The 26917-nt window shown below is 44.7% G+C and overlaps 1 protein-coding gene across 2 annotated transcripts; it reads left to right on the plus strand.

Moving 5' to 3' along the window:
- The first annotated feature begins 3845 nt into the window (after nucleotides 1-3845).
- DUSP14 (dual specificity phosphatase 14) lies at nucleotides 3846-26917 on the plus strand. Of its 2 annotated transcripts, none has more exons than XM_040640958.1 (3): nucleotides 3846-3963; nucleotides 24069-24157; nucleotides 25593-26917. In XM_040640958.1, exon 3 carries the CDS (start codon nucleotides 25685-25687, stop codon nucleotides 26279-26281), a length of 597 nt encoding a protein of 198 aa, XP_040496892.1. In that variant the 5' UTR covers nucleotides 3846-3963; nucleotides 24069-24157; nucleotides 25593-25684; the 3' UTR covers nucleotides 26282-26917. The 2 variants fall into 2 exon arrangements, with proteins under 2 accessions (XP_040496892.1, XP_008693658.1); XM_008695436.2 differs by lacking the exon at nucleotides 3846-3963 and adding an exon at nucleotides 5601-5671.

Genomic DNA, 26917 nt, shown 5'->3' on the forward strand with positions numbered 1-26917 from the left:
ATGAAAATGAAGTGGGATAACACAGCTGGCACCTCCTTTCTTTTTTCCTTCCCATCGAACCTTTGATATTTTCGTTTAACTCCAGCCAGATATGAGCAGTGCTTGATTTTTCTGTGCCACACAATTCATACTATTGCTGAAGGCTCACAGAGGAACAGTAAAAGACACAGAACAAATGTTAAAACAGGTAGATGTGGGGTGCCTGGGTGGCACAGCGGTTAGGCATTTGCCTTCGGCTCAGGGCGTGATCCCGGAGTTATGGGATCGAGCCCCACATCAGGCTCCTCCGCTATGAGCCTGCTTCTTCCTCTCCCACTCCCCCTGCTTGTGTTCCCTCTCTTGCGGGCTGTCTCTCTCTCTCTGTCAAATAAATAAATAAAATCTTAAAAAAAAAAAAAAAACAGGTAGATGTGCCTTTTTCGAGGATATTTCTTTGGAATTCTCGGCACTGTGCATCATTGTCACAGCCCCAGCATTGAATTAAGGGCAGAAAACTTCAGACACAGATATTAAATGACCTAGTTACCATAGGTATGTTGTAATAGTCTCTTATATAATGCCTAGCTCAAGAAGCTTGAAGTCAGGTTACAAAACTGTATATACACTCTGATTGTAACTGTATAAATAAAACTAAAAAGTCATGTATAGAAGAAAGACTGGAAAGAAAAGTTGCTAGTTGTTTTGGTAAAGTAGTAAAATTATGGGTGATGCTTTCTCTCTTTTTTGGTAGTGTGACACTTCCTTATTAATGGAAAAATAATATTTTATGAGAATGATGAAAACTCTAAAAATAGAAATTTGGAATATTCTACATGTAATAAAATTAGTTAATCCTTATGCTAGCCATATAAGGTGCTATCTTACATCTTATAAAATAGCACAAGCCTTCAGCAAATTTCTGTAGTAGATAAAATGTGTATTTTTTCAAAGATTCTATTTATTTGACAGATTGAGAGTGCAAGCAGGGGGAGCGACAGAGGGAGAAGCAGGCTCCCGGCTGAGCAGGGAGCCTGATGTGGGGCTCAGTCCCAGGGTCCTGGGATCATGACCTGAGGAAAAGGCAGACACCCAACCAACTGAGCCACCCAGGTGCCCCGATAAAATATGTTCTGGGACTTCTGTCCTCCTAGTTCTTTTATCTTTTCCATATTTATAGAGTTTCCTCCCAGATACCTGGTGTCCACTGTTCTTCTCCAACATATCAAAGGACAATAAAGATTTACTTCTTTAGGGGATTTGCATCTTTATAGCTATCAATAGCGTATACTCTGGAATTAGCAAGCGGGTATTCGAAACATCTGTGAGCCTTGGGACCTGATGGCACCTGGAAATCAGACTTCTGTAGATCAGGGGAGCCCTGATCACAGCTGTTCCCCAATGCTGACAGATACATCAATGCTGTTGCCAATTTGTTAACCAGAGCCAATCATACGAATGGAATGAATGGAAGATGCAACTGTTCTTTCTAAGGGACTCATAAAGGTCTGATTAGTCTAATCTAAGTCATTGCCCAAGCAATTAAGGAGCATATTTCTGGAAAAGCAGACTTCAGAAGCCAAGCAGAGTAGAAGTTTCCACCCTCTACTTACTGCATCTAATCAGCTCTCATTCTGCACGGAACCTGCACTGCTCCGAAGCACTGCTTGTTTAGACGCAGTTGGGATCAACCACCCCTTCCCTGGGCATAGACCAGTCCTACTTTTGTAGCAGATGGCCTCTAAGATGTATCTACATCTAAAATAGTTGTTATAAAATTATCTATGTACAGTCTGGTAATGTGCTGTCCCGTAAGGCAGTCACTAGCCTCATGTGGCTATTAAATTTATTAAAATTAATTAAATAAAAAATCCAGTGTCTCAGGCACACTAGAGCCACATTTCAAGTGCTCAGACATCACATGAGGCTAGTGGCTACTGCAACAGTGCAGATACAGAGGATTTCTATCACACCAAGTTCTACTGGACCGTCTGATCTAGAAGATAATACCTTCAAACTGCATTTTTGTAGAGGCACAGGTCAGCCCGCACTTAAAGATGTAAAGCACCTCCCTGCCCACAGGCATATATGTAGTCACTAAGTGGTCTTACTGACTTTAGCATTTCTTCCTACTTTCCGTAATCTCTAGATCTTTGCGCATACATCACACTCAACACAAACTCTATTTTAGCCCTCCTCCCTCCTTTTCACTGATGAGGATATTTTTCTTTACGGTAGACTTAATTCCTATAATCCGTGAAAATGCTCAGCTCGTTGTCACTAACTACAGCGTACTGGAAACCTGCCTTGTGTAACAAACAAGCTTGAATCTGAAGAGGGATGTATCTATTTGTGTTGCTGAGTCATTGAATTGACTGAAGGAAGGTCTGTGGGGGGAGAAACGAAGCTGCATACAATCGCTTCTATTAGAGATTTTGCTATTTTGGTATTCGCATGTCAAAATAAGTCACTAGATGAATTGATGGTGGAGCAATTTAGTGCCGGAAAAATGCCTTTCCCAGGCAAGATGTGAACTCCTAGTGTTTTTTCTTGAATCAGATTCTGTTTTGTTCTCTTGCCGAAAGATTAATTTTGCCGAACTTTAAAGCTTTAACTCTCTCTTTAATGGAGGCAAAAATAAACAAATCTCTCCAGTCCAGGCCTTTTTAGCTTCCCTAAGATTATCACTAAAATGCCTTCATGTTATATTTTTGTCTGGGAAACGGAACTTTTAGACATTCCTGCACCCACGGGATGACTCTGAATCCAGTCAGAGAGATCAGGAAGAGCATGGAAAAGCCTCAAAGCTTTTGGTTGAAGGTGCCCGGGAGATGTAAACCCAACGCGCGTTTTTTTTTTTTTTTTTTTCCTTACCTTCCTCCCCAACCCCTCCCCCCAAACCTAGGACTACTCGTTTGACTGTTGAGCAGTTCTGATGCAGCCAACGATTTACAACGGTGAGGAGCTAGGGCTGGTGAGTAAAGGGGCTGGGCGTGGTCAGGACTCTTCGGTGTCTGACTCACTGCAGAGCCTTGAGGAAGTCCTTTATGCCTCCCCTCACCTGCCAGAGCAGGTCGTGCTGAAAAAGTCCGTTCGCATCTACTCATGTTACAGATGGGCAAACCTAAATTTAAAAAGACCCTCACAGTGACACAGCAAATACGCCCTCCACGAATCCATGTGTTCAGCCTGGGGTTCGGACACGCTACAGCTCTACCTGGGACGCGCGGTTTGTGGAGCTGGTGTTTTGAGAGTCCGACCGCGCCTGCGGTGTATGTTGGTGGGTTGGCGGTCTCGGGGATGGCCCTACGTGTAGCTACTTTTGAGTCTCGGGCAAAACAGCCTCCCAGAGTTACAAGAAACTGCCTGTACCCGCCCAAGCAAAATTCATCCATGAGATTTATTTTCCCTTCACTCTTCGGTCCCAACTCCTGGGCTCTCTCGTGCTGGTTACAAGGTGGGGGTGGGGTGAGAGGCGGTGATTAGTCACTGCAGTCTTCACACCTTTTATATTTGTATTGTTTCCTTGCCTTTAACCCTCTCGCATCCAGAAATTACTCCAGTACACCACCCCTGCGCCCCAGCCCCAACCCCTAAGAGGCGACGATAGGGGTCGTATGTTGTGAAACACAGGAGGAGACTCCAGAAGACGTCCAACCCAAGGGACATCCAGGAAAACGCCGGGTGCGCCCCGCAGCTCCGCGCGGCAGCGGACGGAGCAGTGCGCACGCGCGCTGCCCGCCGCTCCGCGCGTCCCTCGCCGGCCTCCCCCCCGCCCCGTAGCGCGCCTCTCGCGCGGAGGCCCCTCCCCCGCCCCGAGCGGCCCGCCCCCCCCCTCGGGAGAGGGCGGTGGGGCGCAGGGAGCGTGCGCGCGGCCCGCCCCGGGCGCGGGCGGAGGGGAGAAGGAGGGGCGCGCGCGGCGGGCAGCCCGCAGAAGCCGGGAGCCGCGCAGGAGGACGGAGTATCAGCCGCCGCGGGGCCGAGCCGGTAGGGGGCCGCGGGCCCGGGCAAGGACCGGGGGGCGGGCGGGACTTGGCGCTGACGCGACCCCGGGGGGCGGCTGGCGGGACCCGGCGGCCGGGGACCCGCGCGACCCTCGTCTCTGGAAACTTTGTGCCGGCCCCCACACCTGCTCCCGGGCGGTTCTCGCATCCTCTGGGCAGCCGGGAGGGGCGAGGCCCGGGGCCCTCCGCCGCGCCCCCTCCTCGCCGCCAGACCCCCCGCCTCGCCGGCTCTGGGCGCGCGCCCCCGGCTGCGCCCCGGTGCGGCCGACGCCCCGGCCCCGCGTACCGTTCCTCGGGCTCCTTGGCCAGCATCCTGTGGGCTCCCCTCCCCTCCTCCTCCTCCTTCCCGACCCTCTGCACTCCGGCCGCGCCATGGTCTCTCCACCGCCTCCTCCCCCGCGGTCAGCATCCACCCGCTCCGAGCCTCTGGAGCTGTCGGCGGCCCTTTGCCTCTTCCATAGGTTTCTGGTGCATTGCTAGAAGCAACTTGACTTTCAGCAATGCCAAGTATTCAACTTGAGTGTTTCTCTGCGGTGATAGATTGGGGTGCACACTGTTAACGTGTCTTATTTCTCCTAAGTACCCTCGCTTCAAAGCGAAGTTGAGTTGTTTGTGAGAGGAGTCGCCTGCTGGAGCTGCCTTGGTGGATTGTATAACTATATTTTATTTAGGTGGATGTTGCCATTGGTACCAGCCAGTGTTATGGTAACTGGGCATCCCAGAGGCAAGGGAAGGAGGAGTGACTTACAATTGCAGTTCTGCTGTGTAGGGATTAAAAAAAAAACAAAAACAAAAACAAAACTACCTTGTACTTTCCGTCCAGCAGGACCTCAAGGCATTCGCATGTGTTAACCAGCCGTTCATTGTGGTTTTATAGGAGGGGTAGGTAGAGAGCACTGACGTCCCGTTTTATAGATGTAAAAACAGAGGCAAAGAACCAGGTCCAGTTTGTTGCTAATGGTAAAGGAATATGGACCAAGAAATTGAACCCCGAGTTTCCTGGAATTCCTAGTCCATTAGGCCACACAGAAGTAAAATGGAATGTTGGAACATCTTCCCTGGGATTGTACAGATCAGTTAAAAGTCAAAGAGGCTGGGGCCAGGTGTCAGCAGTAGGTGCTTGACACTCAGCTCTATCACAAAGTTAAGTGATTCTGGACAAGTCACAGCTGCTCCCTGCATGTTTCCTGTTGTTTAAAATGAGGGGAACAAAGGGGCTGTCTTCTTTGCAAAGTTGTGTGAGTGTGTCTGGAAGCTGCACTCCCTTGAGCTGCATTTGGTGATTGTTAGTTGTGGATTCATAAAGCCTCCTGTTCGTGAACTCCCTTTAGAAATGCAGGGAATGAGGCGCCCCCGGAATGAATAACTGCCTCTTCTTCACCAGGGACACCTGAGAATTCATGTCAGGGACAGGCTGAGGCAGGGACCCTGACCTGGGTGGGGGGAGAGGGTTTTGGGGTGGAGGTAGGAAGGCGCCCTGCACAGGCGGCTTGACACAGGGGCCCTATTCCTGCCTCCAGCTCTGACTCATCTTCTGACGCTTGGGGGAGGAGAAGGTAGTTGCTTGATATTTTTGGCTTTCCCCCATAAAACAGGAGCCGGTTTCCTTCATTCCAAGTCGTTTTAACGTCAGTGTCAAACGTGTCTATGCTGAGTTCTCATCTGAAATCTTTCATATTGGTTGAATGCAGGTATGATTTTTGTAATATTCCCTGATAGAATGGCATAAATGTATATTCATATAAAAAATACTGGTCAGGTGTATAAATCCAGGAAATCCTTTAAAACTTTAGCATGAAAACCTTAACCTTTTTAAATGATGGTCTTTAGGGAGGAATGTGTGTTTGGTGGATTTCTTTGCATTTGGGATTTTAAGGCAAGGTGGATTGAAAATGCTTTTTCTCACTGTCACCAGAAATTCATTAATAATTCTCTTTGTAAAACTTAGAACTTTGCAGATAAGGCTAAAGCCTTCTTTTTAGTATCTTTCCCAAAAGTAACTGCTGTGTATATCTTTATTGGTTTGTGTGTATCCTCTTCGACTTTTCTAAGCATTTTTATGTGTCTGCGCAAAGTGATTTTTTAATTGCAATGAATTATAAAATTAATCGGTCGTGTTCCTAGAGACTTGGCTTCTGTCTAGAATAGGTAGTATGTGTTTCAAGTGCAGCTGGTTGTAAAGGTTCATTCGCTCTGCAGCATGGTAGTATCCCTCAGGACGATGGGCAAATGCCCCCTTCTTAAACAGCCTCAAAGCACTTACATCATTAAGATCCTAGGTGTTACTCTCGGTTGAAAATGAAAACTTTTCCATTAAAAAAAATATATCTAGGACTACTAGTGTATTCATCTTTTCTTATAAGGAAGCATAATAGCGGAAGGCAGGGAGAGTTGCTAAAGCAGCAGCACCTGGGTGTAAACTTACAAGGTGAACATTTAAGGGTAGTAGCTTTAGTTATTTATGAAAGCTTCACTGGGAAACAAAGGCAAGTGTTAATGTGGGCACTGTTCAGATCAGTAGTTTCAGGATAAGGTCCCTGAAAACTGACAAAACTGATAGGCTAATAGTGACATTTATAGAGAGGAAGTGTTCTTCCCCCACATTGGCCAGAACTGTAATGGTTCTGAATTCCTGGACATCAACATTTTATGTACTTAACCTTTTTCTTGTGAATTGTAACGCACAGAAAAGCATATAAAACAAATGGATACATTTTTTTTTTTTAAGAACACACAGCTGTAACCATCTCCAAGGTCAAGAAGCACCTTCCTCCCATACTTCCCGATGACAGCCTCCCCCTCACCCCAGAAGTAACCCAGCCTCATTTTTGTGGAAATCACTTCCTTTCTTGTTGCTAGTTTTTCTCTCCTAAATATTAATATCCAAACAAGTTTCATTTTGTCTGTTTTCATCTTTATTCAAATGAAATCAAAGTAGGTATTCTTTTAAATACTTTTTTTTGGGGGGGTCAACATATACGTGTGTATATATGCATGTATGTATATAGGAATATACACACACACTGACAGCTTTTTAAAATTCTTGCAGCATGGTATTTTTTTGAAGATTCATTCGTGTTTTCTGTGACTGTAATTAGTTCATTTTTGTCTGAACATACCACAAATTACCTATCATCTGTTGACGGACAGCTGGGTCGTTTCTGGTCCGGGGCAGTTAGGAACAGGGGCTACAGGTGTGTTTATCTGCAGCTTTACTAGCTGTTGCCTAATTTCCAAAGTGGTTGGTACTAATTTGCATTCCTCCAGTGGTGTCAGCCTTGAATTTATAATCCACTGTATTTGTTGTTGAACCACAGTATGTTTGGATATCACAATGTTTGGATAACCACAGTGTGAATGAATGAACGTCACCTGGGTGGTCTGATCCCTGGTCCTTTGTGTACCAGTGGATTTATATATACTTATAGGTTTAATTGTATGGCTCGGACCAACATACCACCCAAAGGCCAGAGATGGTTTTTCCACTCTGTTTGGTTGACAAACACCCAAGAAAAGCCTTCCTTTTTTTTTTTTTTTTAACAGATGCTTAGTTATAGGAAAATTTAAATATGCAAAGTGAAGAATAAAAGTGTCCAGTTACCTAGAAGTCTTATTTTTTTTTTAAAGGATTTTTTTTTTTGAATAGAAAAAAAAGATTTTTAAGTGTTTTTGTTTTGTTTTGTTTTTTTAGTAATCTTTCCACCCAACGTCAGGCGTGAACTCACAACCCCAGCATGCTCTTCTGACTGGCCAGCCAGGGGCCCCTACCTAAGAGTCTTTTAAAGGTTTTGGGTGAATCCTACCTCTGGGGCCACTAGATGCCTTGACTTGGTGACTTGAGTTGTGCTGGGGAAGGCCTGCTTGTGCCCAGCCCTGAATGTGTAGGCCGGCAGTGCTGGCTTTAGTGTGTGATGTGTGTAGGAACCCAGGCCAGTCCTTGTTAACGTACCCTCGGAGGCCCCTCCCATCACGCTTGTGCGCACGTGCAGATCCTTTAAGAGGCACTGAGCACAGACCAAGGCTCCTCTTTCCTTGGTGTTTCCAAACGAACCGCAGCTTCTTTGCTATGGGAATAAAGTAGTCTTTTAGAGTCTTTAAAATGTACTTTTCCCCCAAATCTTCCTTAGTATACCATAGTAGAGGTACTTAAAACTGGGTTTAAATCAGAATTTCTGCTTTTGAGTAGACAGTTGCCAGGTTAACTTTAAGTGCTTGTGTTTGGTGTTGCTAGCTGGATTTACAGCTAGGTGTGTGGAGTGTGCGCCCCAGGGGGGCCGAGGTGGGGGGAGGGGAGAGAGGGAAGGGATGGGGGAAAGGGTACGGAGAGATGGGGAGGTTATGTCAGGGCAGGTGTTTGTTGAATATCTACAGTGCCTAGTATTATTTGCTAACAGTTTGCTTCTGTCCTTGGAGTAGAATGTTCTACGGTTCTGTAGGTTTAGAAAATACCCTCAGGGCTATCCTTTTTCTTAGTTGGAGGGGTAAAGGAAGAACAGTCCAAAGAATGTGAGATTTGTAGTTCTTCAATTTCTTCTGTAAGGCATCTTAGAAATGGCTATATGCTCTATTTCTGGCTTTCCATAAATCATGAGTATTTTTCACTTACATATTAAAGTTTTTTTCAGATTCTCTAAAATTGTCATAATTTTAAAAACTACTTCTATATAAATTAAAAGTTTTAAAGGATAAAATGGAGTGTCAGAGCCTCTTAATCTGAGTGGTGAGAAGTCCTATTTGTGTTCTTTGGTAATCCCTTCGGGCGGGCAGTAGTTGATGGAAGAGCTCTGTATCCCACCTGCTGCAGGGCAGGGGGTGGGGTGTGGGTGCTGCGGTCGTGGCCATACTGGCCACACAGGGTCACGTACACCCACGGCCCTCCCAGCTCACCTTGCCACTTGCCATTCTTGCTCTTAGCACTGACCCAGTTTTAACTACCTCTGCCGTGGCCCTCACAGTTCGGCCAGCTTTTCCCCCTGCCTTCTCAGAGTCTCAGCCGACAAATTCACAGGCAACTGCTGGTCTTAACTTCTGCCTTTGTCCTAGAATAGTTTCAGCATCACGGGCCTGTGGCAGCAGGTTTTCTCGACTCCTTAGGTCTTCGAGTTTGTGGGTAACGCGGGAGAAGCCTCTTCGGGTAGAGCACGCTGCTTCTGTTGAACTAGTAAACATTTCTGCGGCAGACAGTGAGCACGTGAAGCACCAGCCGTCCTCGACTGCAGGAGAGAGACTGTGAGCTTGCTTGACGTTTTCAGGAAGTACTGGTAAAAATGAAATCCAGGAGAGTACTGTCAGCATGCAAGTTACATACAAATCTGAAATCAAAATTTATAATTAAGAATTTCACTAATTTAGCTCTTGTGCACTGTGGTGTCCTTGCCAAGTTCTCCTACTACATCAGCTGTGAGTCTGGCTCCCATGCGAAGAGCAGGTGCAGTCCAGAGCCTGGAGGGGGGTTTGTGTTGACAGCCATTTGTTGTAGTTAATTTTCTTCTATTCCAAATAATTTTTATTTTTAGAAATTTCAGTCATATACTGGGGCACTGCCTGGGTGGTTTAGTCAGTTAAGTGTCCAGCTCTTGATTTCGGCTCAGGTCATGATCTCAGGGTTGTGAGATTGAGCCCCATGTCAGGCTCTGTGCTGGGCATGGATCCTGCTTGAGATTCTCTCTCCCTCCCCCTCTCCCCCTGCTCATGCTCTCTCTCTCTCCCTCCCTCCATCCCTCTTTCTCTCAAAAGTAATAATAAATGAATAAACAAAAGAAATTCCAAAGAAATTCATATAGAAAATTATAAAGAACAAATTTATATCATTACCACCCCAAATTGGTCATATTTTCTCTCTTTTATTAAAAAACGGGGTGAAGATTATAAAGTTGAATTCTCCTTGGGCCCCCTTCCCTTCCTTCCCCACTGAGGCAACCATCCCCCATGAATTTGATAGGTTTCACTCCCTCCCACTTGATTTATTTAAATATCTGTTTGTTTAAAATTAAACAGTGCATTTTTGATGAATGTCAGAAGGACGCAGAAATCTTCAGTAGCCTTTAACTCGCACTGTCACGTATGTCGTGTTAGGACTTTTAGAAATGAACTCTTTCAGGGTTAGAGGTTGTACGTCATTGCACATGATTCTTGCTAAAAACTGGAGTATTCAGTATTTTACAGAGTTTCAACTACCTGGTTTAAATTTTCAGATTAAGATGATCCAAAATGCAAATGAAGTGAAACTTGTTTTCATACGGGATTATGTCTTTTTGTTTGTTCATTTGTTTGTTTTTTTATTAGGCTCCATGCCCAGCGTGGGGCCCAGTGTAGGGCTTGAACTCAAGACTCTGAGATCAAGACCTGAGCTGAGATCAAGAGTCGGATTCTTAACTGACTGAGCCACCCAGGTTTATATGTTAAGTCTAGGTAACACCACAAGTCCAAGTCACTTGTTTTTTGAGGTAGGCTCCACGCCCAGCACATGGCTTGAACTCACCACCCTGAGATGGAGACCTGAGCTGAAATCAGGAATTGGAACCTTAACCACCTGAGCCGTCCAGGCGCCGCTTAATGTTATTTTAAATTCCTTTTGCAAAGATACTCGCTAGAAATATACATTCTCAGGCTTTTACCCCTGGAAATTCTGATTATTAGGTCTGAGGTGGGGCCTCGGAATACGCCTCCTAACCAGCAGCTCGTGTGATTCTCATGCAGGGGTCCTTCGGTCCACACTTTGCCATAGGGTGATGGCTTCAGAACATCATTTCAACTAAGCTTTCTGAACTGTAGAGGGTCAGGTAGTAAATATTTTAATCTCGTGGGCCATACCTTTTCTGCAGCAACTTCTCAACTCAACAGCAGGAAATCAGCCGTAGTTAATATGTAACAAACGAACGCGGCTGTGTTACCGTGAAACTTCAGGGACACTGTCGTTTTAATTTCATACAGTTTTTATAGGCCATGAAGTGTACTGTGCTTGTAACTTAATTTTTAGCCATTCTGAGCTCATGGGCTGTACAGAAGCATGTGGCGGGCTAGACATGGGCTGCCTGCCGTGGTTTGCCAACCCCTGATTGGAAGCACAGCAGCGTGAGGTTCGCAGCCACCGCATTCTCTCATAGCCTGTGAATAACAGTAATACAGTCTATATAAATTATGCTAATACAGTAACAACTGCCATGAAGAATTATGTATATTGTCTTATTGTATTAGACTATTTTTTCAGGAGACAATTAAGGGAATAACTTCAGGATCCTCTGCACTTCCATTTAGCTAAAAACTTGATTCCTCCCTTTGCTACAGGGGGGCCCGGACACACCCAGTTGCCCTCAGAACATGGTAGGTCTGCTGTCCCAGCAGGGAAAGGGCACAGAGCTTCATCGGCTTCCCTCTTTCTAGTAAATTCAAGAGACTTACCTGGTTATCTTACTCTGCTCAGAAACGCTAGTGGGTAATTAGATGCCTTTGATTTATAAGAAAAAAGGGAAATTAATTTATCAGTACTTTATAAATGAAGTTAATTTGCTATGAAATCACCAAAAATGTGGAATTGGGCCATGGGTATGATAAAGAAATCCTTGTAGGGAGAAAGTTAAGGCTCACTGCTTGAGTTTTAAGGATGCCGATACGTCCAGTAAGACAGAGTGAAATGATTGAAGGTTGTCAGGTATTCACTGGTTGAGCTCTTAGTCCTGTGAACTTTATTTTAATTTATAAATTCTTTTTTGTCTTCCTTAAAGTAGTAATGAACTTTTAAGGACTGAGATCTTATTTATTAAAATAAAAAATCTGTATTTTCTGAGATTTCATAGTCTTGCTTCTCAGAGGGTGATAGTGACTTCGGCAATTTTGAGGCACATTTTTATCTATTTTGGGTTTAATTGCTGTGTTGTTTTTTTTTAAAGTACTCTGCATATAGGTGTTCTGACCTATATAAATCAAAGTTCACTGCTTAACCAAGAATCTGTGATTCATATTTAATTTTTACCACTTACTCCTTGAAGATTTTAAAGTATTTATATAGGCTGTGGCACAAATTGGTTTCTAGTTCTCACCAAACAAATTTAAATATGATTGTGGGATTTTGCAAGCATTTTTTTGGTTTAGGTTTATCAGATTTTTCACACCCTAAGACCATCTCATACCACATACCAGTGTAGGATTTCTTAGATTCATATCCACATTATAGATCAAGCACAATGAGACTGACCTTATGTGCCTTAATATTTTTTCTTTGCAGTGTTTGTTTTCTTCCCCCATGAAATGGGGACATTTTGTTAGTCCTTCGATCAGTTGACCTGTCATGGTCAGATGGTATGACTAATCAACAAATAAACAACTCATGGGAAAGGGGCTCTGGTCCCAGTGGGGTTACTACTTTTCTATGAAGAGTCTGGGAAAGCCTCTTAACCTCCATTTACCTCTGATTCCTCATCTGGAAACCGTGACAGCAGAACAATACTGTCCATGTGAGGCTGAGCATGTTCACGTGGGTTCAACAAAGTAGGCACTTGAGTTATTGTTTTTGCTTTTTGTTTTTTGTTTTCCAGCAAGTCCAGTGGGACAGACAGGCTGATTGAGAGCGATGCTTCTCACACTTTCCTGTGTATATAGATCACCTGGGATCTTGTTCACTGTGGAATCCCATTCCATAGGTCTAGGATGGGGCCCGAGATGATGCATTTCTGTCCAGCTCGGGGTTGATGCTGCCAGGTCTTGGATCACACTTGGAGTAGTGAGGGGTTATAGAAAAGGCTTGTGTTCTCTATTTGGAATCTGAAAGTAAGAAGGCTCCTGAATGTCAAGAATGGCAGTATGTCTTATTTTTTTTTATAAAGATTTTATTTATTTGAGAGAGTGGGAGAGAGTGCAGAGGGGGGCATGGCAGATGGAGAGGGAGAAACAGACTCCCCACCAAGCAGGGAGTCTGACACGGGGCTTGATCCCAGGACCCTGAGATCATGACCTGAGCTGAAGGCAGACACTTAACCAACTGAGCCACCCAGGTGCCCATAAATGGCAGTATGTTTTAAATGGACTGGAGAAAAAGCACGATAGTATCATCTATGAGACACCTCCCCAAGAAACAGGTCTGTTTTTCAGCCCCATTGACTGTTTGCTTTGAGCCTGTGCCTTCTCTGAATTGCTAAGGTACCCACTGTTTGCACCACTCATCTGGGTCACTTAATATTAGTTGATCTCCTGTGGTTATTCAACTGTTTTATAGTGTATCTTGTGTCATCCCTTTAGGATGATAGACTCCTAGCACAGGATGATGGTTTGTGTTAAACCTTAATATCCCTGTTCTAGCTGTTGCTGCATAGCACACCATCCCAAAACTCCGTGGTGTAAAAACAACCATTTTTATTTTGCTCACAGATTCCTGTAGGTCAGGAATTTGGACCTCATGTAGTGGGGACAACTTCTGTTTGTTCCACAGTGTCTGGGGCCAATGGTGGGATAGTCAAAGACTGTAGATGACTCGATGGCTGGGAGCTAGAATCATCGATTTGTCTTTACTCACGTATTTCCTAGTTGATCCTGGCTGTCAGCTGGGACCTCAGCTGGGCTGCTCTCTGGAACATCTGCGTGTGACCTCACCACATGGTAACTCTGTTGAGCTTCCTCACAGCATAGCAGCTGGGTTCTAAGACTAAGTCCTGAGACAGCAAGGGTGTGTGACATGTTTATAATCTAGCCTCAGGAGTATTATTTCTATTGTACTCTTTTGGTTGAGTTGGTCACATTGTAAGAAGGTCAAGTGGGATCGGAGATATTGTGGCCATTTGCGGCAGAGACCTTTTCCCCACAATCCCCACATCACTTAGAATAGTGTTGACCACATGGCATGAACTCAGTAAAACTGTTGTGTGAACGAGTGGCAAGTAATTTTACCACCTAGGTGGGTGAGGATCAAACTCAAAAATTCAGTTCCAGATAGGAACAGATTACCCCATGATACCCGAATAAATATATGCTTTCACCTTTTATAGTTATTAACAGTCTCTTCCAGTACTCTCCCCGTTCTATTTCCAACATGGGAACCTCCGAACTTAGCATACGGAACTAAACTTCTTAAGGTCTGTGCAACTGTGTATGTCACCATATTGTCATACTTTTTCCCTGCTCTCATTGAGTGGACCGCCCACATCATTCTTTGGGCTGCGTGTACTCTTGAGCAGCTGGTTGGGCTTGGTTCATGGCACGCACCCGAGGACATCGAGGTGCGCAGTCAGATCCCAACCACGCGGGCCGTTGCTCTACAGCCATTGTGTGTCGCACGGGGGAAGATCTGTGGCCGCCAGCATGGGGACTCTGTCCTTAGCTTTATGTGCATCATGTGTGTTTACCCTCATCCCAGGACATCGTATCAGTGCATCTGTGCGGTGGGAGAGCAAACACAGCCCCTCCTCCAGAAGTGAGTGTTGAGGTGTTTTAGCCAAATTACTAAAGCTTTCCAGATGAGCGAGAACAATTTGTATCTTTTATTTCATTTTATTTTGATACAAATATAACTCAACATTTGTTTGAATTGTATTCTTTTTTTTTTTTTTAAGATTTTATTTGTCAGAGAGCATGAGCAGGGGGAGCTGCAGGCAGAGGGAGAAGCAGACTCCCTGCTGAGCAAAGAGCCCCACACAGGACTCGATCCCAGGACCCTGGGATCACGACCCGAGCCAAAGGCAGAAGCCCAACCAACTGAGCCACCCAGTCATCCCTATGAGTTTTATTTTTAAGAGTATTTTAATTTTTTCCCCCAGTGGAACACATTTGTAATTTAATAATGAAAATTAATGAGAAAAGTAGCATTTATTTATTTATGGCAATGTAGGTAATATGCTTCTATTTTAAAGAGGTGACTTTATCTAGTTCTTTAAAAAAAAAAAACTTTAAATGTTTAACAGGAGAAAATGTGATTACATAGGCTTTTCAGGTAAAAAAAAAACCAACAACAAAAAACCCCACAGTGTAGGCCTCTAGCATATACTATGTCCTTCTGAAATTCCTACAACTGAAAATAATTTAGTCAGGTCATTTGACAGGGTCATCTCTAGCATCACTATGGCCATTTTCTGCTTATTCAATATGAGAAGGGAGAAAGCAGTGATAGAATATCAGTTTCTAACTGCTTATTCTGGTGGTTATTTGCTATGATTACAAAAAAAAAAAAAAAGTAGGAAGAAAACTAGTGTCCGTGGCATTGGGATGGATGCTCTGAGCAGATTGGGACACCAGGTAGCGATTCCAAGGCTGCTTCAGGTGTAGACGCCAGTGCAGACTCCAGGCTGGTGCCCACATCCCAGGACTTTCCTGGTGCAGGGAGCAGTCAGCTGTTACTAGCTCATGCATCGAGATTACAGGCCACCTGGGCAGACACTAATTCTGCATTTTTGCTTAGCACTTTAGTGCCTTGATGTTTATTATTCAGACAGACCAGCAAGATGTTAGAACTTGTGGAGGGGAAAAAAAAAGTACCTCTTTGGGGTTGGTTTAGGACAGCTCCTCCTTTTTGTCTTGTACTGTACCCCATCCCCATTCTCCTGGCCCGGAAAGCATTTTTCCCTCCAAGAAGTAAAGGTAGCTGCCAGAGCAATGTGGAAGGACTGCGTTGACCACCATGGACAGCGACATGAACTTTCCTTGGCACCCCCTCTGGTCATCTCAGAGACATGTGTGCTGCGCTGGGAGTTCACTCAGAGTACCTTGCTGCTTGGATCCCTCGAACGTGCCTCAGTGTTGTACTGTGCTAAGAGAGCCCCTTCTTCTGTCCTCCAGTACACATTGACTGAGATGATTTTGATGAACCGGTGACGTAATACACATGTATTCTTTCCTTCTGTATGGCCAGAATCTCCTGGTCTTGGCACTGGAGCACGCTAGGGCTTCTTGCTGTGCTTACTGTGGAACCAGCCCTTGCTGAGGGCCCTCTGCTATCGGGGCTGTGTGTGTCCTGAATGGTACACCAGTCTGCGGCACTATTTCCCAGTTCTGGGCAACAGGAGAAGCTGCAGTAGCTCAGTCCAGCTGGGCTTTTCTGTAAGCAGCATTTAAACACACTGTTCTTGGCAGACCCAAGACCCCTTTCCCACACTGAAGGTCCCGGCGGTGGTGCTGTAAGGCAGGTAGTGAGAACGCAGCCGCTCCCCACGGTCACGCAGAACGGCAGCGCGTGGGCTGGAGCTAGGAGCCCAGACACCTTGGGTCTTTTGCTGCTTGTCACTTATCTTCTCGAAGTGGAAATCGTCTCAGCCTTTCTGAACCTTCTATTTTCTGATCTGTAAAAGGGTCAGGAGTGTTTGTCAGAGGAGCCTCAGGGAAATCTGTGCCCTCTGCGCGCTCTCTGGCAGAAGCTGTTTTTCTAAACCTTAGACCCAGCTTTGGCGATGTGATGCAGGTTTGTTGGCACGAGACTGATGGCAGCAGCAGGGAGGGAGCATCGTGTCTGTCTCACTTGGATTCTGCCCTGAGGACTGACAATCTGTTTTCTCTGCAGTACCAAGTACCTTATCACTGCCCGACAAAGGAGAGTTAGCAGAGGAAGTTAGGCTTCCGGGCCATCCATTATTTCCCCTTGATGAAGACACTTCCGCCGCAAAGACCAGTGAGTCTGGGACCTTTGCCTCAGGAGGGCAAGTGGCTTCCCAAACAGAATGATGATTTGGGAGACCACAAGACTGAGTTACTATTAATTAGGCAGTGACTAAATAACCTGGTTGGAAATTTGATTAGCATCTTCCAGATTTTCCACAGTCAGGAGGGAGTTATCACCAGCAGTTTGAGAGCCTAATTTTGTGCTTATTACTACAGTGACTTTGCTTTCTAAATCACTAGGATTGTGCCAGGGAAAGACTTGGAAGTGGCACGAGACTGTGCTCTGCGGCAGGACAGGATGTTCTCCTATATAAATTCGGCCCATTTCCATTTCCACCTAACACACATCCGCACACATTTCCTTAGGTGACTACTTCCTGTTCCTCATCATGGTGTGATTTCACTTATGTGCTGCGTGTATGCTGGTATACGATGCTGGTCCCCAGAGAAGGCTGTAACCTTGGGTGAGGCATTACCCTTCAGAAAAGGGCAGACTGTGGGAAGAGACTTGTGACTTATCAGGACTGAGTTCCTCGGTCTTGAAGCAGGGAACCAGTGGTTCACCCCAGTGCCGACCTTCACAGTGGTTCTCGAAGTGTGTCCTCTGGCAGCATCACCTCGGAAATGCCAGTTCTTGAGCCCCCCTCTGGCACTACTGAATCAGGAACTCTTGGGGTGTCGTTCAGAAATCTGTTTTAACAAGACTCTGATGCATGCTAAAGTTTGAGAACCACTGCATTATGAAGCTATAACTGTTTCATTTATTTTTTTATTGAGGTGTAATTGATACGTAACATTATGTTTCAGGTATACAACATAATGATTTGATATTTACATTAGCACAAAATGATCATCACAATAAGTCTAGTAATATCCATCACTGTATAGTTACAAATTTTTTTTGTAAGGAGAACTTTTAAGATTTACTAATAGCAACTATTTTTTTTTTTAAGATTTTATTTATTTGACAGAGACAGCCAGCGAGAGAGGGAACACATGCAGGGGGAGTGGGAGAGGAAGAAGCAGGCTCCCAGCGGAGGAGCCTGATGTGGGGCTCGATCCCGGAACGCTGGGATCACGCCCTGAGCCGAAGGCAGACGCTTAACGACTGAGCCACCCAGGCGCCCCCATAGCAACTTTCAAATATGCAGTACAGTAAATGTTAACTTGTACATTACATCCCCATGATTTATTTATTTTATAACTGGAAGTTTGTATCTTTTAACCTCCTCCACCCATTTAGTGCCCCCTCCCCCACCTCTGGCAACTACCAGTCAGTTCTCTGGATCTATGAGCTCGTTTTCATTTTCTTTTTAGATTCCATATATAACTGATACAATATTTGTCTTTCTCTCTCTGACCTATTTCACTTAGCAAAATGCCCTCAAGGTCTATTCATGTTATCTCAAATGTAAGATTTTCTTTATGGCTGAATAACATCCCATTGTGTTTATATACCACATATTCTTTATCTTTTCCATCTGTATCAGTGGACCCTTAGGTGGTTTCCGTATCTTGGCGATGAGCATAGGGGTGCATATGTTTTTTCCAAGTTAGTGTTTTTATTTTCTTCAGATAAGCACCCAGACGTGGACTGCTGGATCATATGGTAGGGTTTTGTTTTGTTTTGTTTTTAAAGATTTTATTTATTTATTTGACAGAGACAGCCAGCGAGAGAGGGAACACAAGCAGGGGGAGTGGGAGAGGAAGAAGCAGGCTCCCAGCAGAGGAGCCCGATGTGGGGCTCGATCCCACAATGCCGGGATCATGCCCTGAGCCGAAGGCAGATGCTTAACAGTTGCGCTACCCAGGCGCCCCTGTTTTGTTTTGAGTAATCTCTACCCTCAACGTGGGGCTTGAACTTATCACCCCGAGATCAGAAGTCACATGTGCTACCGACTAAGCCAGCCAGGCACCCCTGGTAGTTCTATTTTTAATTTCTTGAGCAACTTCCGTATTATTTTCAATGACACCAATTCCCATTGCTGCCAACAGTGCACAAGGGTTCCTTTTTCTCCACATTCTCACCAGCACTTGTTATTTCTTGTCTTTTTGTAATGGCCACTGTAATGGGTGTAAAGTGATAATCTCATTGCGGTGTAACACATTGATTTACAAATGTTGAACCATTCTTGCATGCCTGGAACAAATCCCACTTGATGGTGATGCATGATTCTTTTCACGTATTGTTGCATTCAGTTTGCTAATGTTTGTTGAGGATTTTTGCATTATGTTCATCAGGGATATTGGCCTATAATTTTCTTGTGGTGTCCTTGTCTTGTTTTAGTATCAACATAATCCTTGTAAAATAAGTTTGCAAGTGTCCCCTCCTTTTGTATGTTCTGGAAGAGTTTGAGAAAGGTCGTATGTATTCTTCTTTAAATGTTTGGTAGAATTCACCAGTGAAGCTGAGTGGTCCTGAACTTTTGTTTGTTGGAAGGTTTTTGATTTCTGATTCAATCTCCTTATGAGTTGGTGGTCTGTTCATATTTTTTATTTCCTCATGATTCATTTTTGGCAGGTTGTATGTTTCTAGGAATTTGTCCATTTCTTTTAAGTTGTCAAATTTGTTGGTGTATAATTGTTTAAAGTAGTCTCTTATGATCCTTGGTATTTCTTTGTAATATTGATCATGACTTCTCGCATTTCTGAATTTATTAATCTGAGTCCTTTCTCTTTTTTCCTTGCTAAGCGTAGCTGAAGGTTGTCAATTTTTATCTTTTCAAAGAACGAGCTCTTAGTTTCATTGATCTTTTCTAGTGTTTTTTTAGTCTCTATTTTTACTTTCACCTTTGTTATCTCCCTCCTTCTAACTTTGGGCATCATTTGTTTTTCTAATTCCTTGAAGTGTAAAGTTAAATCTTTTGAGAGCTTTCTTGATTCTTGCTGTAGGCATTTATCACTATAAAATTCCTTCTCAGAACTGCTTTTGCCACATCCCATAAATTTTGGTATGCTATATTTCCATTTTCATTTGTCTCAAGGTAGTTTTTGATTTCTTCTATGAGCCATTGGTTGTTCAGTAGCATGTTGTTTAATCTCCATGTATTTGTTAATTTTCCAGTTTTCTTCCTGTAGTTGATTTCTGGTTTCTTACCACTATGGTCAGAAAAGATGCGAGGCATTGCTTCAGTCTTCTTAAATTTATTAAGAGTTGTTTTGTGGCCTTATAATCTATCCTGGAGAATGTTCCATGTACTCTTAAGAATGTGTATTCTCTTGCTTCTAGATGGAATGTTTTGTATATGTTAAGTCCATCTGGTCTAAGGTGTTAAGACCAATGTTTCCTTATTGATTTTCTGACTTGGATGATCTATCCATTAATGAAAGTGGGTTGTTAAAGTCCCCTATTATTATTGTATTGCTGTCTATTTCTTCCTTTAGGTCTGTTCATATTGCTTTATATATTTAGGTACCCCTATGTTGGGTGCATAATTTTTAAAAAATATTTTTAATCTCTACACCAATGTGGGGCTCGAACTCACAACCCTGAGATCAAGAGTCACTCTGCCGACTGAGCCAGCCGGGCACCCCTGTTTGGCACATAATTATTTACAAATGTTACATCCTCTTGTTGAATTGACCCCTTTATCATTATGCCATGCCTTTCTTATCTTTTATTACAGTCTTTGTTTTAAAGTCTTTCTCGTCTGATGTAAATATAGTTACTCCAGCTTTCTTTTGGTTTCCATTTCCATGTAATGTCTTTTTCTAGCCCTTCACTTTCAGTCTGCATATGTCCTTACATCTGAAATGAGTCTCTTGTAGGCAACATATAGATGGGTCTTTTTTCATTCAGCCATTTTATCATTTGAAGAATTTAGTCCATTTACATTTAAAGTAATTATTGATAGGTACACACTTACTGCCAGTTTGTTCGTTTTCTGGCTGTTTTGTAATTCCTCTCTTACTTTCTTCTCTTGCTCTCTTTGTGATTTGATGACTTTGCGGTATGCTTAGATTCCTTTATCTTCTGTGTACCTACTGTGGGCTTTTGCTTTGTGGTTACTGTGAGGTTTACATATAACAACTTACAAGAGTCTATTTTAAGTTGATAACTTAAATTTGAATACATTCTAAAGCTCTACACTTTTACACACATCCCAATTATATATTTTTGATGTCACATTTTATTTAAGAATTTATTTATCTGAGAGCAAGTGAGCAAGCATGAATGGGGGTGGGGGAAGGAGGGGAGAAGGAGAGGGAGAAGCAGGCTCCCTGCTGAAGGGCTTGATCCCAGGATCCTGGGATCATGACCTGAGCCAAAGGCAGACGTTTAACTGATTGAACCATCCAGGTACCCCATTAAATTACTTTTTAAAGATTTATTCATTTTAGAGAGCGCACGTATGAGTGTGGGGAGGGGGAGTGGGGAAGCAGACTCCCCACTGAGTGTGGAGCCCAACTCAGAGTTCGATCTCACAACCCTGAGATCATGACCTGAGCCGAAAAACCAAGAGTCAGACACTTAACCAACTAAGCCACCCAGGCGCCCCTATGATGTTAACATTTTGCATCTTTTTATCTTGTATATCCCTTAACTAGTTACTGTAGTTATAGTTATTTTTAATACTTCTTTTAACCTTCAGAGTAGCTTTTTTTTTTTTTTTTTTAAGATTTTATTTGTTAGTGCACGAGCAGGGGGAGGGGCAGAGGAAGAAGCAGGCTCCCCACTGAGTGGGGAGCCCTACGTGGGACTCCATCCCAGGACCCTGGGCTCGCCGACTTAGCCACCCAGGCATCCCCATAGTAGCTTTATAAGTGATTAATCTACCACCTTTATATTATTCTAAATTTTACTGTATTTACCTTCACCAGTGAGATTTATACTTTTATGTGTTTTCCTGTTACTAATAAGCACCCTTTCTTTTCAGCTTAAAGGAGTCCCTTTAATATTTCTTGAAAGGCCAGTTTAGTGGTGATGAACTCCTGTAGTTCAAAACTCTCTCTCCTTCACTGCTGTGTGACAGCTTTGCTGGGCCGAGTGTGCTTCGAAGTGTTTTCTTTCACTGCCTTGAGCATGGCGTGCCACTCCGGGCTGGCCCGCAAAGTTGCTGCTGAAAAATCTGACAGTCTTATAGGGAGTTCCCTTGTATGTAACAAGTTATTTTTCTCTTGCTGCTTTTAAGATTCTCTCCTTGTATTTTAACAGCTTAATTATAATGTGACTTAGTGTGGGTCCCTTTAGGTTCTTCTTATTTGGAATTCTCTGAGCTTGCTCGATCTGGATGTCTGTTTCCTTCTCCAGCCAGGCTAGGGAAGCTTTCAGCCATTATTTCTCCAAATAAGTTTTGTGCTCCTTTCTCTTCTCCTTCTGGGACCCCTGTAATGTGAATGTTGGTCCACTTGATGTCCCGTAAGTACCTTAAGCTGTCTTCACTTTTTCATTCTTTTGCTGCTCGGATTGTGTCAGGCAGTTCTGTTGAAACCCTCTCATTTATTTTTCAGTTCAGTTAGTGTGTTCTTCAGCTCTGTGATTTCTCTTCGGTACTTACATTTTCTATCTGTTGAAGCTCTCACTGTGTTCACTCTTCTGCCAAGTTCAGTGAGCACCTTTATGACCATTCTTTTGAACTCTCAGGTGAATCACTTGTTTCCATTAAGGACTACTTCTGAGATTTTATCTTGTTCTTCCATTTGGAACATATTTTTCTGTTTCTTCATTTTCCTCCACTCTGGGTTGGTTTCTGTGCATTAGATAAAACAGCCACCTCTCCCAGTCTTGAAGGAGTGGCCTCCTGTAGGAGGTGAACCTTATCGTTCAGGACTGCCTTCGTTTTGGTTTTCACTCAAACCTTTGTCCAAGCAGCCTATTTTTAGTGGCTCCCAGTTGTTTCACGTGTGACAAGACCTATCAGTGTTCTAAAGGGGAGGATGTCACTTAGCAGCTTCTAACATATGCAGATAAACATAGTCCTGTGGGACTGCAAGTGTCCTTTTCATTGGCCAGCAGAGCCTGGTGGTCTAGAAGTGTCCACTGGACAGCAGTCACAAAAATCAGGACATCAGACAGGTGTACAAGTTCCTTTCCAGGAGATACTGGAGACTAGGAGTAGGGCAGAGGGAAGACCCAAAGATGGCATCCCCTGGCTTTGGTCCCTGGAGTAAGCCTAAGTGGGCCCCCAGATATGTGCCAAGGCAGAAGCCTGCCCCTAAGGCTAAAGCTCCAGGACAAGCAATAGGCTTTTTCACAGAAGAACAGTCCGTGCAGTGCCCTGAGGGTGGTAGCCAGGGAGAGTGGGCTCTTCATTTGTTACAGTCCCATGGGACCCAGGGCACAGACACACGGAGAAGCTCCTGTCTGGGAAAGACGGGCATTCTGGAGAGGACTGCAGTGGATGCTTACATCCGTATGTGCTTCGTTAGACGCCTGCCCGTCAGGCCCCATGCTAGAACTATTTTTAAAGCTTTTAATAAATGTTAAACGTGACCATGTCCTATGATCCAGCCCTTCCGCTCCTCCTTGTCTAACCGAGAGAAAGGAGGGCGCACGTCCGCACGGCGGCCTGTACGTGGAGGTTTCACGTCATGGTCTCCATCAGCTGCACTTGTAACAGGCTCCGCGGCCAGACCCGAGTAAGCGAATAAACCTGCCGCGTCTGCGCCGTGGAACAGCACCCAGCCTCGTGAAGGAAGGAGCTGTTGATCCGCGCAGCAACTGAGGAGAACGTCAGAATAACTGCTGCGTGAGAGCCAGGCCATACCAACAAATCCTCGCATTGGGATTCCATTACGTGAAGTCTAGGAAATGTGAAAATAGTGACAGAACATCAATGGTTGCTTGGCGGTGGGGCTCGAGGGTGAGGGAGCGATGGATTCAAGGAGCACGAGGAAATCTGGAGGGGGCGATGGATTGATCGTGTTGAGTCATGGTGTGTGCAGTGTAGGCACAGAATTCAGAACTCCTCGAGTTGCATACTTGGTCAAGTGCTGCAGCAGCTCGGACGTCAGTCACGCCTCAACAGGGCTGTAAAAACTAGGTATATATTTGAGTGTGATGGCTACCTGGGACCCTCCCAGAGCGGAGGGACAGGCAGGGGAGGAGCGCATGTTTTCATTGGTGCGCACCGTACTGTTACATAAATGCAAAGCTAAGGGGCCAACGCGGAAGAGCAGGGGCGGTCTCGGTGCTGTCCGCGGTGGCCGGCGCTCGGGGGGGCTGTCCCCTGGCGTCCGGCCGGCCGCACGGTCTCCCACGCCGCTGGTGCACGGAGGGCACACATGGTTCTGCATCTTTCTCCGGCCCCGTGAGCAGTGCCTTAGTACATTTCCTTTCAAAAATTTGTCTTTGTTATGGCCGAAACTGTACTTACATTTATTACAACACGAGTTACGTGTCATTAACAAAAAGCTGAGACTCAGGTTATTTCTTACTGGCATCTTCTTTAGTTAACATGCTTTCCACTTGCTAGTTTTATTCTAGTCAAACCCAGTTTAGTAATAAAACCCAGGAGGAATTCTTTTGAACTTCCTGACTGGCCACATTGTTGCCCCCTTGTCTTTCTGCAGATCTGATTTGTACCCACTGTGACCAGCACGCTCAGTTAGGACTTTCTAGATCCTGACCCAGGACTGTGGAGTAACCAGATTCCTCACAGGTGAGTTGGCTCTAGCACCACCTTTGGGGCACCGAGGATGTTCTTGTCCAGCTGCAGTCATTTCAGGGGTCCCTACGGTACCCTGGGTGGGGAGGAGCACATTTCCCAGCAGGCCCAGACTATACAGCAGTGTGAGGAAGTGATCGGTCTAAAATCTCAGGAAGCCAGCATTTTCTATTTCTTTTGTTACTGGTGTCCTATATAGACAGTATATAGTCTTTTAAACACTGTACTAATGACTCTCATTAGATCTTCAAATCTTAAACTAAATTTTAATTCCAACACGCATCTGAAGCCAAGGGGATTCGTCTTGGAGCTGAAATTTGGCTGAGGAAGGTGACGTTCTCTTTTAACCACACCCAGGGTCAGGTCATAAAATGTTCATGAACTTAGAGCGCATGAGTGGAGGGAGGGGCAGAGGGCGAAGCAGGCTCCTCACTGAGCAGGGGACCCTGGGATCGGGACCTGAGCTGAAGGCAGATGCTTAATTGACTGAGCCACCTAGGTGCCCCTAGAGTAATGTGTTTTTTAAAAAATTAAGTAATCTCTGCACCCAACCTGGGGCTCAAACTCATGACCCTGAGATTAAGAGTCACATGTGCTACTGACTGAGCCAGGCGCCCCGTAGACTGATGTAAGATCATGGCCTTCATAGTGCCTGGGATTATTGCCATGGAAATGCTGCAGCGTGTTACTATTTAGCGATTGAATTTATGAATGATATATTTTAGAGCGTGGGGGGGTGTGTGTAGAGTGAGAATCTTAGGCTCCACACCCAGCACGGAGCCTGAAGCAGGGCTCCGTCTCATGATCCTGAGATCACAACCTGAGCCAAAAATCAGGAGTCAGATGCTCAACTGACTGAGTCACCTAGGGCACCCCTTAGCTATTTTTTTTTAAATAACAAAGGGCTAAGGTCTTGACTTTTCTGTAACTCAGTCTGAATTCATTGTTTTCAGTTTTTAAAGGAAATTCCTTGAATATATTACCTCATGTGGTATCATTTTTATACCTTTCTAAGATTTCTATGTCTGGAATTAAGTAGGCAAGAGGTATATGAAAGAACACGGCTCTAGGAGTGGTCAAAATTTCTAATTTCTTCGTAATTACCAAGGAGCAGCACACCCTTCAGTAAGAGCAAGGCCCTGCAAGATTGTTGTTCAGGAACCAGCTGGGCATGTCTCTGAGTTTAGAATTATTTCTAAAATAGGATGACGATTTCCATTTACCCCCCCCCCCCTTTTAATAGAATCACCAGAGAGCTGAGTTTTAACATTGATTTTATGTTGCTGTCTTAGGCTACTTTTCCTATTAACAGAAAATGATTTGTCTACAAAGAACGTACTCTACTGTAGAATCCGTTCACCTTCCCCTTCCCCAAAACTAGAGAAGGCCGTGACGAATCAAAGTACTGACAGATACCTGTGTTTTTCAGGAAGGAGACGGCGATTTCGCATTCCTTGGTGGAAGAAAACCAAACCCTCTGGTCTTGCTTCCAACGATGCAAGTGTGATTGCTGGCATCTTCATGAGCTCCAGAGGTCACAGCACACTTCCACGGACTCTCATGGCCCCTCGGATGATTTCTGAGGGCGACGTAGGAGGCATCGCTCAAATCACCTCCTCTCTCTTCCTGGGCAGAGGCAGCGTGGCCTCCAACCGGCACCTCCTCCAGGCTCGGGGCATCACCTGCATCGTTAACGCTACCATCGAGATCCCCAATTTCAACTGGCCCCAGTTTGAATATGTTAAAGTGCCTCTGGCCGACATGCCCCACGCCCCCATCGGACTGTACTTTGACACGGTGGCCGACAAGATCCACAGCGTGAGCAGGAAGCACGGGGCCACGCTGGTGCACTGTGCCGCGGGGGTGAGCCGCTCGGCCACTCTCTGCATTGCTTACCTGATGAAGTGCCACAGCGTGTGCCTGCTGGAGGCCTACAACTGGGTGAAGGCCCGCAGGCCCGTCATCAGGCCCAACGTAGGCTTCTGGAGGCAGCTGATAGACTACGAGCGCCAGCTCTTCGGGAAGTCGACAGTTAAAATGGTACAGACGCCGTATGGCATAGTTCCAGACGTTTATGAGAAAGAGTCCCGACACCTGATGCCTTACTGGGGGATATAATGCCACCAAAGCCTGCATCAGCAGCCCCTCGAGCAGTACCAGCATCTGCTACTCACCGTCTGTTCCCCTCTTCACCTTTCTTTTCAAATGGTTGACTTTTGGTTCTCCCTCAAGTGTTTTTTACACTGGGTGTTCAAGTTTATTTTAAAAGATAGGGAGGGAGGGGAAGAACATAAGGGGAATGCATACATTGCTAGTAACATTTTAAAAAACATTTTGGAATAGTGTTTATGAAAATCTTTAACTGGCTTTTAATCATTTTTAACAATTTGAACAGTTTAATAAACTGGTTCTGCTCTATTCTGAATCCCATGCCTTTAGGCGTCATGGCAGGTGCGGGAGGAGCTCAGTGCAAAAATCACTTTGGGTCCTGATTAACCCTTTAGAGACCAGCTTTGCCCAAGGCTGCCAACCAAACAAATGCTTAGGGAAGATTGAAACCAGCTTCAGTCTCTACTGGATTAGCCCTACTCTTTCCTTTCCTATTATTTAGTGATTCTGTAAGTTAAAAACCCAAACCTTTATTATCTAGTTGTTAAGTAATATTATAATGAAATCTGCTGCAAACACCCTCTTGGAATCATTGTGCCCCAGGACTATATTAGCATTATTTTTAATAAATATATCTGCATAACA

Source organism: Ursus maritimus, unplaced genomic scaffold (genome assembly GCF_017311325.1).
Source record: "Ursus maritimus isolate PB19 unplaced genomic scaffold, ASM1731132v1 scaffold_24, whole genome shotgun sequence".
Taxonomy (NCBI): Eukaryota; Metazoa; Chordata; class Mammalia; order Carnivora; family Ursidae; genus Ursus; species Ursus maritimus.